The sequence below is a fragment of the Pipistrellus hanaki genome (genome assembly GCF_964339955.1).
Source record: "Pipistrellus hanaki genome assembly, chromosome: 1".
Classification (NCBI taxonomy): Eukaryota; Metazoa; Chordata; class Mammalia; order Chiroptera; family Vespertilionidae; genus Pipistrellus; species Pipistrellus hanaki.
In genome coordinates, this window is record NC_140503.1 from 131,127,175 (window position 1) to 131,141,578 (window position 14,404).

General features: G+C 37.3%; 1 protein-coding gene across 1 annotated transcript in view; it reads left to right on the forward strand.

Annotated features, from left to right (window-relative positions):
• Window positions 1-14,404, forward strand: part of TAF3 (TATA-box binding protein associated factor 3) — a 169,677-nt gene that overhangs the window by 119,237 nt on the left and 36,036 nt on the right. Inside the window, exon 3 of the mRNA XM_084869257.1 lies at window positions 4,790-6,606. Within this exon, the coding sequence (XP_084725383.1) occupies window positions 4,790-6,606 (1,817 nt within the window). The remainder of the gene's footprint in view (window positions 1-4,789; window positions 6,607-14,404) is intronic.

The following is a 14,404-nucleotide window of genomic DNA, read 5'->3' on the forward strand; positions in this document are numbered from 1 at the left end:
AGGCCTGCAGAGGAGGGTAGTTAGGGGTGATTGGGCTGGCAGGGGAACAGTTAGACGTTGATTAGGCTGGCAGGAGAACAACTAGATGTTGATCAGACTAACAGGGGAGTGGTTAGTGGGTGATTAGGCTGGTAGGCAGAAGCAATTAGAGGCAATCAGGCAGGCAGACAGGCAAGTGGTTGAGAACCAGCAGTGCCAGATTGTGAGAGGTATGTCCGACTGCTGCTTTAGGCCTGATCCCTGATTGTGGTCCCAGAGTGGAGAAGGTGCAGGCTAGGCTGAGGGACACCCCTCTCCCCCATGCATGAATTTCATGCACCAGGCTTCTAGTTATTTAATAGTTTGAATACTTTAAACATTGTATTTAAAATATTTTTGAACTCTAATAATCAGTTTTCACTGTACTTTCAAGGTAAATGATGCTAATGTGCTAGTCATCCAGATCAATGAAGTAAAGCACTAAGAATTTGAGACACTTGTTTAAAATCTCACAACTAATAGTTTTCCTTGAACTTGTTTTCCCCCCAATATTTGTTTATGGCATAAATACAGAGGAGTCTTTTCCTTCCAGTTTCCAAATATTGAAATAGTAGAAAATGAGTTAGTTCTATGGAAATAAACACCTTTAAAATACTCATATAATAATGTCACATTTCTTTCTTTTTTAAAAAAAAATATATTTTATTGATTTTTTTAGAGAGAGGGATAAGGACAGAGAGTTAGAAACATGGATGAGAGAGAATCATCGATCAGCTGCCTCTTGCACACCCTCCCACTGAGGATGTGCCCGCAACCAAGGTACATGCCCTTGACCGGAATCGAACCCAGGACCTTTCACTCCACAGGCCGACACTTTATCCACTGAGCCAAACTGGTTTTGGCAAGAATGTCACATTTCTGACTTTGAAATACAGCTTTTATTCTGATATCTATATTTGTATTAAATTAGAAAGAGCATATGACTCATATTTTCTTTTCTTTTTTTTTGGTAATTTTTTAAAATTTGTCTTTATTATTGAAAGTATTACAGATGTCCCCTTTGGATTTCTTGTTGTTGTTGTTGTTACTATTTTTCCCATTGACCTCCAACTCATATTTTCTTCCCTTTTTTCTTTTTTTTTTCTGATTTGAGAGAGAGATATTGGTTTGTTGTTCCACTTATTTGTGCATTCATTGGTTGATTCTTATATGTTCCCTGACTGGGGATTAAACTACAACCCTGGCACACCAACCAACCAAGCCACCTTTATGTAATAATGTATCAAGATCAAATATCTTGTAATATTAAACTTCTGTTAACCAAATTTTGTGCTATTTTATAATAAAACTTTATGAATGAGTATAGGAGCATGTTGAAATACTTTTAGGGTACTTTACAGATTATTGGTAAATGCTTATTATAATTCATATTCACACAGAATGCTTTACTATCCTAGTTAAAAAGAATAGTAAATTGTTATCAAACTGAAGATAACCTTCAAGTTGGGGTTTGGGTGACCATAAAGGATAAATCATTCAATAGCCATCATATATTTATCTTATTCCAAACTTAGAACATTGGATTAAAATTATTCATGTAATGAAAAGCCAGAAAGACATTTGTATAATCACCAATTAAGTCTGATTTTGAGCAGAGTTGTATTCATTTGGTTGAATTTTGTGGTATTTTAAAAATTAAAATATATTCACTCAAGTGGAAAACTTTCTTATCAAGAGAATGAGTTAGAAAGGAAAGTACAATCTTACAACAGTGAAAATGAATAACTACAGCTACCTGCGTCAACATGGGTGAATCTTAGAAACATATGTTGAGTGAAAAAAAGCTAAAGAACATTGTAGTGTGATACCACTTATAAAGAGTACAAAAAGAAGCAAACTAGATACAAATATGTAAAGGAACAAGGGAATGATGAGTATAAAAATCAGGTCAGTAGTTATTTGTGGGTGAGAATGGAGAGAGCAAAGGATGAATCAGAAACAAAAGAGTTCCAATGACATTGCTTCTGTTCTATTTACAAAGTTAGGTGGCAACATCACAGGTATTCATTCATTGTTATGCTGTATGCCTTCCATGTACATTGCTTATACTGTCTGGTATGTATCAGATGATTTCTAATTCAGAAATTTGTTGGAAATTTCACACCTTTCCTGTTCTTATTAAAGTTTAAGGCTTTCTCTTCCAGCACAATTACTTTTTCATCCTGAGGAATTTTGATGCTACAATTGAAGCTTTCTTATAAAATCTTTAAACATAAAAGTAATTGTTAATTAAACTAATCAAAATAAGAAACATTTACATGTTAAGTATTCCTAAAATCAGCAATTGTAATAGGTTAGCTTTATAATTTATTTATATCCTTCTAACCATGTAAAGCATATAGATGCATATAAGTTAGCAGCAAGGACTTGAAATAAACAACAACAACAAAAAGAAAATAAACAATAAAAATAACAGAAACAGAATAACAACTCCTGCTGATAGAGACCCACTTTGAATCAAGCTTTATGTTTTTGTTTTAACTTTCTTTTTTCTCTTATGAGAACAACCACCATTCTTTTTTCTAAAGTGAACCAATCTGTTTTCTCAAGTATTTGCAGGAAAGGAGTAGTTTTTCCTAGCCCTGCCTACATACCTTTTCTTCTGTTCTAATGCCCATCTGGTGGTCATCTTGCCAGTTTCAATTTGAAAGAATCTTACACTAGTAAAATAATACACTGTGTAGAAAACTCAGATTTTCAAGTTGTCCTGCCTATAGCACAGACATTCCATCTGGTAGACCTAGCACTGTCTCACTAGTAGTTCCAGGAGTTCCCTTTCAAGGGACTGCTTCTCTTAGAGCAGTTTCCTTTGCTCTTCCAGGGCATCGACCAGGGAGATCTTGGTCCAGATTAGGCTCCAGAGTGAGAAGAAAAAGGTGCACTCTAACATATTCTGAAGGTCTGCTATGCTACTTATTGAAACCTTCCTCCTTCTTCCTTCCCTGTTTCTATTAAGGACTGCATTTCTCACTCACCAGGGCTCAAACCTTGAAATTGTGTTTGAATTCTTCCTACACTCTTACACCTAATCATTTATCAGATTCTATTCATTCCACATTCAAAATAACATCTGCCTCTACTGCTTCCTATTCATTACTACTATTTTATATCAGACCCTTATTGTCACTTACCTACATCATTTCAGTAATCCGTAACTTGTCACTTCTCTATTACTATCTGTTACTTCCTATTCATCATATACCGTATGTTCCTGCCAAAAATAATTTTGTGAACAAGTACCCTGTTATTTTTCTCCCTTATCTAAAAATCTTCATTAAGTCCAAACTACCAGTAGGATAAAGATTATGTTCACTTTCCCAGAATTCAAAACTTCTGGGACCTAGATGCAACCTCAGTAAACTTACTTTCTATTATTTTCCATCTTGCACCCTACTTCCCAGACAAATTATTTCCACACACTTCCTATGTTCGCTTCCATCTCTTTGTCATCTGTTCTGTACTTCATCATTCCCAATAGCCAGAAATCCGAAACGCTGCTTAATTAATTAATTGAGTCTTCCCCAGACCTTTGACATTTCTCCTTTGAACTACTGTAGCACTTCATTGTCTTATGGTACTACTCACTTTCTATGTACTTCATACACTTTGTCTCCCTGCTAAACTACAAGCTCTCTTAGGTTATGATTTATTTTTTACTTATTCCAGTAGTTCTTTCAGCCTTTATTATTGTGGTATATGCTTAGTTAATAGGTATAGAAAGAAATAATCCGATCTTACAGCAGCCCAGTCAAGTAGTCAAGGCAAGTAACATTAGCCCCTTTTGAAAGGTCAGGAAACGGGTTCAAAGAGGTTAAGAGATTGCTGAAGGCCTGTTGCTCTATAGTGTCAGACCACCAGCTAATACACCATTTTTCTGATACCACAGCCAATATGTATTTCACTGTACCACTTGCCTCTCATGGTGGCTAGCATTAAGCAAGCAAACTAGAAGACATAAGTAGTATATGAATTCTGTCCAAGTTGGAGGAGTGCATTTCCAAAATCCAAGAATTAAACTTCGTTATAAAAGTCCTAAAAAATATGCATTTTTATCATTTATGAGGATAGTAGTCATATAATAACCAGTATCTGGATTTTTTTTAAATATATAGTTTATTGATTTTTTACAGAGAGGAAGGAGGAGGGATAGAGAGCTAGAAATGTCGATGAGAGAGAAACATCGACCAGCTGCCTCTTGCACACCCCCTACCGGGGGATCTGCCTGCAGTCAAGGGACATGCCCTTGACCGGAATCGAACCCGGGACCTTTCAGTCCGCAGGCCGACGCTCTATCAATTGAGCCAAACCGGTTTCGGCTAGTATCTGGATTTTTTAGAAGTGTTAATATATGTTTGTTTTTGTGTGCATGTGTATGTGTACGTGTACATATACACGAGAGGAAGAGGAAACAAGAGAAACAGCATTTACTCAGGTTAGGAAAAGAATTAATAAAAGGGAGCCGATGACAAATAGGAAATACTTAGCAAACTCCAGATTCCGAAAGTAGGGCCAAGCCACTTGAAAGGAAAACAACTGTTTGCCTCTGCTATCACTAATTTCCACTCTTCAAAGAATGACGGCATGGAAGTTTGGAAGATCCTTGAAAACGTAATCGCTTTACTTTCTAAAAGAGTCAAAAAAATTTCTTCAAATCATGTTTACATTTACCTAGAAATCATTACTTTTATTTGTTACAGGTTTGTTTTTTTGTTAATATTTCAGTAACACTTTTTTTCTCTTCCTTTACCAGAAGAAGAAGAAGAGCAGGTGCCCACTGATGGGGGGACATCAGCAGAAGCTATGCAAGTTCCCTTGGAAGAAGACGATGAACTTGAGGAGGAGGAAATTATTAATGATGAGAATTTCTTGGGCAAGAGACCATTAGATAGCCCTGAAGTTGAAGAAATGCCTGCCATGAAGCGACCACGACTAATAAGCACTAAAGGAGACACCCTGGATGTAGTGTTATTGGAAGCTCGAGAACCGCTCAGCTCAATCAATACCCAAAAGATCCCACCGATGCTTTCTCCAGTCCATGTACAGGACAGCACAGACCTCACACCTCCATCACCAGAGCCACCAATGTTAGCTCCTGTTGCAAAATCACAAATGCCAACCACAAAACCTTTAGAAGCAAAGTCATTTACACCCAAAACAAAGACTAAAACTAGTTCTCCAGGACAGAAGACTAAATCACCTAAAATGACTCAGTCACCAGCAATGGTCGGAAGTCCTATTCGGTCACCAAAAACTGTACCCAAAGAAAAGAAATCTCCTGGACGTTCTAAGAGCCCTAAAAGCCCCAAGAGTCCCAAGATTATAACTAATATTCCCCAAGCGCCAATCAGACCTGAAACACCAAATAGGACTCCTTCAGCTATAATAAGTGAAAAAATTAGTAAAGAGACCCTTCAGGTAAAACAAATACAAACACCCCCTGAGGCTGGGAAGCTGACCAATGAGAATCTGCCAAGAAAAGCTTTTGTGATCGACAAAACGATTGATGACTCTATTGATGCTGTGATTGCACGAGCTTGTGCTGAACGAGAGCCAGATCCTTTTGAGTTTTCTTCTGGATCAGAATCAGAAGGAGACATTTTTACCAGCCCTAAGCGAATTTCAAGTTCAGAATGTACAACTCCAAAAGCATCCACTTCCTTGAACAATTTCACTAAGTTAGGATCCACTCCTCTGCCTCTTTCAGGTGGAACATCAAGTTCTGATAATTCCTGGACAATGGACGCCTCCATCGATGAGGTTGTACGGAAAGCAAAAATGGGAACAGCTTCCAATGTGCCCCCCAGCTTTTCTTACCTCTCCTCTCCTTCAGTCTCTCCTCCCACACCCGAACCTCTGCACAAGCTGTATGAAGAGAAAAACAAATTGCCTTCCTCAGTGGACATCAAAAAGAAGTTGAAAAAGGAACTAAGGACGAAAATGAAAAAGAAAGAGAAGCAGAGAGATAGAGAACGGGAAAGAGACAAAAGCAAGGACAAGAGTAAAGAGAAGGATAAAGTTAAAGAAAAGGAGGTTAATAAGGAAGCCAAGTATCCATGGAAGGAATTCCTGAAAGATGAAGAGTTAGATCCCTATAAATTTAAAATAAGAGAATTTGAAGAGGTTGATTCCAAAGTGAGATTGAAAGATGGACTTGTCAGAAAGGAGAGAGAGAAGCATAAAGATAAGAAGAAAGATAGAGAAAAGAGCAAAAGAGATAAAGATAAGCGAGACAAAGACAAAGTTAAAGATAAAGGTCGTGAGGAGAAAGTGAAAGTGGCACCAGCCCCCCTGGTACTGCCGCCCAAGGACATGGCTCTGCCCTTGTTCAGCCCCACTGGGGCCGTGAGGATCCCAGCCATGCTGCCCTCTTTGTCACCCATGCTTCCTGAAAAATTGTTTGAAGAAAAAGAGAGGCCTAAGGAGAAAGAAAGGAAAAGGGACAAAAAGGAGAAGAAGAAAAAGAAAGAGAAAGAGAAGGAAAAGGAGAAGAAGGAGAAGGAAAGGGAAAAAGAGAAAAGAGAAAGAGAGAAGAGAGAAAAAGAAAAGGAGAAACACAAGCATGAAAAAGTAAGCTGTTTCTCATTTTCATCACTGTCTGAACAAAGTCCTATTGAAAAACACAGGTAAACAAAGCCAGCCATTTTATCTGTAATTTGGATGCAAATCACCCATAACTTAACTGGAAATATGTTTGTAATAAGGTTACAAAATTTATGTTTAATTATAAAGCCCATAAACTTGTTTGTTTTTTTTTTGTTGTTATTTTTTTTTAGATGAGCATCCTTTTCTGTTCAGGTTTCTTATAGCATATTCTTAAGTGCTTTTCCAGCCTAATTTTATTATTTTTTTCTAATTTTTTTTTTAACAAAAATTTTTTTTAATATATTTTATTGATTTTTTTTTGCCCCCCTTCCTCCCTCCCATACATACCCTCCCTCCCCAGAGTTTTATGTCCATTGGTTGTACTTATATGCATGTACACAGGTCCTTCGGTTGATCTGTTATCTCCCCCAGATCTTCCTCCCCTCCCCACTGTAATTTGACAGTCTGCCTGTTGCTTTACTGTCTCTATATCTGTCTCTTGGTTCATCAGTTTATAATGTTCTTTATCATCCACAAATGAGTGAGGTCATGTGGTGTTTCTCTTTCATTGATTGGCTTATTTCACTCAAAAGCCCATAAACTTGTAATCAAGCTCCTTGTGCACTGGAAAGTGTTAAAAACTCATAGCTTAAAAGGACTCTAGTTACAGAGTATAAACTCTATTAACTGCACTATTCTCTGGCAGTTTTAAGAAAAATCTGTAATCTTAAACTGAATAATATTTTTGTAATTATCAAGACTACATACTATTTTATGTAGTCTACCCAAATATTAGATACCAAAAAACACAAAAACAAACAAACAAACAACAACAAAACACACCAAGCATTCATTTTTCTAAGAGCATGAGAAACTATGGCACTTAAAATTTTAAGAGGATAGCAAGGCCTGAGGAGTCCTTCACTGATTTTCTTTATCATGAGCCATTTTTACAAGTATTTAAGGTTATGGCTGCCCATTACTTTCTGTAATATCTACTATCCTTCTATTTTCTGCTTTAATAAGATTAGGACATGTTTCTTAGTATCAAGGCTATTTTAGTATCAAGCCTGGATGGTGGCAGAAAATAATTCCAAATATTTTATAATGTAAGCAAATCAGGCTTTCATAGAGTATAGCCAAAGAAACTGATATACAGCCTACAGTTTTGTAGAAACTATGACCTCAATTCTTTGGGCTCAGAATGTGACCTTTAATGGCTTTGCTTTTCAGTCCATGGTTGTTTGGATTACAGTAGTTGGTTGATTTGAAAAAAATCTTTTTAACTTTCTTAAAAACTATTCAACTATTTATGGTACCATACACACAGATCATTAGAGATTGTTTTCCTGACTTCTGGAAGCAATCCTTCTTGAGTTTGACTACAAAATAATACATAGTGATTTTTTCCACATAATAAAATATGATGTATTTGACCTACAGTAGATCTATTACTAACAATTCTGCAATATTTTAAATTTCAAACATACTTAGGAAAATTAGTTTAGCTAACATGAAGTGGGAACTCTCACATTTTTCTGCCTAACTTTATTCTTTCTCTAATAAATAACCCTTGGCTATTATCTATATCTGTATCTATATATCTATATATATATCTATATATATAGATATATAGATATACACACACATACACACACACACACACACACACACACACACACACACATATATATATACATATACATATATATAAAAAAGGCTAAGCATCTGTCCAACCATCTGACCCAGGGGTCTTCAAACTACGGCCCGCGGGCCACATGCGGCCCGCAGAGGAGTCTGATCCGGCCCGCCAGGTTTTTTGGGCAGTGAGCGCAGCCGAGGTGTTACAGTAGGAATTAGTAGTTCATATAGTCCAGTCCTCCAGCTCTCTGAGGGACCGTGATCTGGCCCCCACTTTAAAAAGTTTGAGGACCCCTGAATGATGCACAATGACCAGCAAAGGGCAGATGCTCAATGCAGGAGCTGCCAAGTTGTGGTGACTTGACAGTGGTGGTTCTTGAGTGACGACCCCAGAACCAGAGAGGAGGGAGCCTGATTTTAGAGTACATCACCACAGAACCACCATCTCGCACTCCGGGACCCCTCGGGGGATGTCAGAGAGCAGTTTTCGGCCTGATCCTCACAGGCCAGGCTGAGGGACCCCACCTGCCAGAGGGATCTCAAAGGGCACCACTCTGCAGATGCCCTTCAAGCTATGGCACCACCCCAGGTGCAGCTGGCTGGCCGGGGAGGGACCCTGGGAGGTTGGCTCCAGGGCCCATCTCACCCAGTCCCACCCTGCCGGCCTCCTCCTAATTAATTTTCTGTCAGTGTGCATGAATCTGTGCACTGGGGCACTAGTAAAATATAGAGAAATAAAATGGACATTCTGATAATAATTGAACATTGGCAAATTAACAAAGCACAGAAGTTCAACTTTTCTTTCCATTTTAAAAATCATTTTATCACTATGTTATTTTATGTAGTACCTGGCACTTCCACATACCTATTTTCTTCTCCCAACACACCTGTGACATAGGTTTAGCAGATATTGCTATCAAACATTTACCAATGAGAAGCTGAGAGAGTGACTTGCCCAAGTCACAATCACACAACCATCAAGAGCCAGGTTATGTACCAGGTACCTGCAGATATACCTCACCTCTCCGAATATTTACTAGTAGAGATCTTGTCTGGCAGCAATTAGTCACTTACCATCATATACCTAGTAACTTGGCACCTGAGCCCTCAGCAAAGAGGATACTGTTGCTTTCATCACCATCTTAATTTTGAAACGTCAGTGGAGTTGTTTCAATGGAATTTGAGTATTGTCCACCAGAGTAGGTTTGTAGCAGTGGTCTGTGCCTTTCCTCAGCATCTGCTGGCTTTAGAAAGGAAAAGTCCCTCAGAAAGCCTTGGTTGGAGGCAAAGTCTCAGTTACGAGTTGCACAGATTTCACCTAACAGAAGCCTACAAATCCTTGTGTGAGTTTTGATGGGTATGGATCAGATAAGTGCCAAATATAAGAAATTATAAAGTCAGCTATCTTACGGTCTTTAAAAGTAATAAACAGCCGAAACCGGTTTGGCTCAATGGTTAGAGCGTGGGCTTGCGGACTGAAAGGTCCCGGGTTCGATTCCGGTCAAGGGCATGTACCTTGGTTGCAGGCACATCCTCAGTGGGGGGTGTGCAAGAGGCAGCTAATCGATGATTCTCATCAGTGTTTCTAACTCTCTATCCCTCTCCCTCTCTGTAAAAATATCAATAAAATATATATTAAAAAAACGAAAAAGAAAAAAAAAAGTAATAAACAGTATTGTCTCTAGAGTTAAACCTGGGTTGAAATTTTGACTTTTTAGCTGTATGAAATTAGGCAAGTTGTTTTTGTTAGGATTAAATGAAATATCATCTGAGATGTGCTTCATGCTGTATCTGGCATATAAGTGCTAGGTAAATGGGACATGAAGGTAATAGTGGTTGTGAGTGTTATTATTCCATTCTGAATCAATCACAAAAAGGTAGAAATATAGAGTTTGCCACTCATTGAACTTTATGAGCTAACTTAAGCATGATAGGGTGAGTCAGCTGTGGTTATATTTTTTCTGCTTTCTGGTCATGTTTCTTATTTTAACTCTTTATGCAGATAGTAAAGTATAAAACCTAGTACAGCCCATGGAAATGCTATTGACAAAGAGTAGAAGTTGAGATATTAACTTAAACATTGACTTCTTTTTCAACTTCACTTAATTCCCCCACAAGTCATATGAGTTAATAGATCTCAAACCATATGCATTAATGAAAGTAGACCTGTAATTGGGTCACATATGGTCTAAGAAACCTCTTATATATCCATAAAAGAAAGACAACATGGGTAAATAAAAATGAAGGATATCTAAGCTGCCCCAAGGAAATGTCTTTGTCAAAAGAATGAGGGACAATAATCTCATTTTTCCTTCTCATCCCAACGAACTCAACAGGAGCAACTCTCACAGACATTGACCTAGAACAGCAAGCAAGGGCATTGTTTTAATAAAGAAAATGATCTTTTATATAGTTATTTTACCTACCTATAAAGTTTTTACCATCTATACCCACGTGGTTATCAATATAAGAATAATAAAGATACCATTAATTAAACAGGGATCTGCATGGTAGGTAGAAGGTGCCGTGGGCTTTGGAATTTAGCAGATCTGAGAGAAGAGCCAGGATAAGTTTTTTAGTTTCTTTAATCCTTAGGTACTTCATCTTTAAAGTAGGAATATGATAATCACTCTTTTTAAAAAACAGCTAGAGTTAAAATGTATGAGTAATTATACGCTAAACAGTATGTATGTTTAATTCCTTAACACAACTCTGTAATATAGTTACTATAGTTATCACTTTAAGATGAGAAACAGAGCCCTGGACAGGTAGCTCAGTTGGTTAGAACATCCCCATATGCCAAGATTACATCCCCATATGCACATACAAGAATCAACCCATGAATGCATAAATAAGTGGAACAACGAATCATTTGCTCTTCTCTCTCTCTCTCTCTCTCTCTCTCTCTCTCTCTCTCTCTCTCTCTCTTCCTTCTCTCTCTCTCTCTCTCTCTCTCTCTCTCTCTCTCTCTCTCTCTCTCTCTCTCTCTCTCTCTCCCCCCTCCTCTTTTCTTCTCTTTCTAAAATCAATAAATAAATAAAAATTAAGATAAAAAATGGAGACTTAGAGAGGTTAGTAAACCTGCCCAAGATCACATATATAGTAAGTGATTTAAAAGGAGCCACAATTTCAACCCAGGGCATTGGGTGCTATAATTGATGTTCTTAACCACTATACTCTCCTAATTGAATTACAAATGGATTGAGTGAAATAATATATGCAAGGCATCTGGCTCAGTGACACATCAGAAAAAATGGTTTTTCTAGCAGTGGTAATAATACAAAGTGTGGTGATTTATGTACATTCTTTCAATTCCTCTTTATAAGCAGTAATATGCACTAGTCAAGGTTAGGAATGTGGTCTTCCACCTTTTTACGACAGGATCAAACTGACGTTTTATGGAAAACATATTAAGAGTAGTTATGTTTTTTTTTGTTTTCTTAATATATTTTATTGATTTTTTACAGAGAGGAAGGGAGAGAGGGATAGAGAGCTAGAAACATCGATGAGACAGAAACATCGACCAGCTGTCTCTTGCACACCCCCTACCGGGGATGTGCCTGCAACCAATGTATATGCCCTTGACTGGAATTGAACCTGGGACCTTTCAGTCCGCAGACCGGCGCTCTATCCACTGAGCTAAACCGGTTTCGGCAAGAGTAGTTATGTTGAGCAGTCACAAATATAGCCATAATGGCTTTAGCAGTGATAAATCTAACAGTACATTTCAGAGCTGTTTAAAAATCTTGTTTCAATTTGTGTCAGTGTATGTATTGCATAAGTTGTTGTTGTTGTTTTTTTAAGGGGGATCACTGTGAAAAAATAAAATGGCTCATCTTTTATATTAGTGGAATCAAATAGTTATATATATATAACCTTATATTGAAGATAAGCCAAAATTTGTCAAGCTATTTTTTTATGCTCTTATTTGAATATGATCTAAAAAGTCATGGTAGAGTTTCACTACCCCCCAAAATGATGTCACAGTCTGTAAATAAATAGGCCCAATGCTGGCCCACAAACAGCATGGGCTTCGGAGCAGGCTGATTTGGTAGATACCATTTATTAGTTATTCACCAATCTCTCTAACATCTCTGATCCTCTGCACCCTTCTCTTCATCTCCTTCCTCCTGTTCAATACTTGGAAAAGACAGCAGCATCATAAAGTATGGTTTCCATCTGCTTAAAAACAATAGTTTCATTCCTTCTCTAAGCATATTTTGGCTTGAAAGGCCTTCTTCTCTGCCTTCTCAGAGAAAACAAGACTAATTTGTGTCATTTCAGACAAGTTAAGTAGATGACTATGACAATTCTGAATTTTCTTACAACTAACCAATAACGTTGATAACCCATAGGTGATTGAATTTGTTTATAATGAAAAGCTCATCAGTTCTCCAAAAATTTTAAAGGGTTCTCCAAAAATTTTATTCTATCAATTAATGAATTGTATGTTTTTTGGATTTTTGGGGGGAGGGGGAGTTCATTTTGTTTTGTTTTGAGCTAACATCAGCTATTGTATGAACTAACCCAGCTAGAAAATGCTACTAGCAGCTGCTAGTTACTTGAGTGCATACACTTGGTACTTGCCAGACCTGACCAGATTTGATTAGTTAATTCTATAAGAGCTCTGAGGGTTTGGTACTGTTGCTCTTATATTATAGTTGAGAAAAACAGAAAGGTTGAGTAACTTGAAGTGTCTCATGAGTGGAAGAGCTGTGTCTTGGCCCAGGTATGTATGTCCAACCAAAGCCTGTGTGTTTTGCTAACCAAAATGGCTCTCTCAGGCCAGTCACCAGTACAAGCTGATGAGAGGGATAAAGCATGGCTTCATACTCTGGAGCAAGGTAGGGAACCCTTTTTCTGCCAAGGGCCATTTGGATATTTACAGCATCATTCCCTTCATATAATTCACTTAACATAAATTTATGTTGCTATGAAAAAAAGCTCCTAGATTTATTTAATTTCGAGTCCTGTCTATGGTTGCCTTGGCATGACCAGACCAAATGATTTCTTGGGCCATGGACAGCCCACTGGCCAGACATTCCCCACCTCTGCTCTAGAGCATGCTGACATTATGATTTTAGAAGATTTTAGTCCCTGAAGATGTCTTAGAGACCTCCTGTTCAACTGACTTATTTTAAAGAACAGACAGTAGAAGCTTTAATAACTTCAGTAATCAGTTAAAATGTTGAATATATCTTTACTCTATCCCCAAATCCTTTAGTAGTATTTCCCCCCAAATAATCTTTTATTGAACTTAAACAGTTTCTTTTTCCGAGACTGATAAATAATCTTACTGATTCATGCCTTTAACCAATGGTTGTCACCATTTTTCTTTCTATTTAAAGTATACCTTATTTCCAGTCTTTCTCATCAGCTCTTATAATTATTGAAGGGTTTTAGTAAATAAAATAACACAGTAAAAAGGGGAAACATTCCCTTCCTACTTCTTACAACAGTCTGGTCCAAGAGGAATCCAGTAACTAACGTTTAAATGCTATGTCTGAATTTATAGAAATTTACCAAAGGCCATCTTCAAGTCTTCATATGAACTCTGAGTGCTTAATGATAGCCTGAGTTCTCTTTCATTTGTCCTTGCTGGATTCCACTTATTTATCTTGGCCACAATGGTAGATTTCCTTCTGACTGTCTTTTTAATATTTTAAACACAGTATCAATATTTTTAGTTAGACTGTGTTTCAAAATGGAAATAACCTTAATTGCAAAGGAAGACAAGAAGATGGTCACCAGTGTTATAGTTTAGCATGCAAAATGTTAGGTTATTAAATTTGGCTTTTATCACTACTATTGTATTTCTGTGTATTTTTCTGACATACTAGCATAGATGGGAATCTGAATTAGCATTGGCTGAACTTGTTGCCACCCTACCTAACACTCATATGTGGTTGTTGTTTTTTTTAATGAAAGAAGTTTAACATTAAAAAAAAATAGAAAATAAAAAGTTGGCCAGATTATATTGACAAAGCTGCCCATTACCTTTGCAGAAAGTCCCTGTCAGAAGATAAACTTTAAAGCTGGAATGCATGAAAGAGTTCCAAGATAGAATTTAAATTTAAACTGATTCTTTATAGATAAGCTTTTTAAAAATCCACCTCTTTGCTTCAAGTCAGGATTTTAAAAA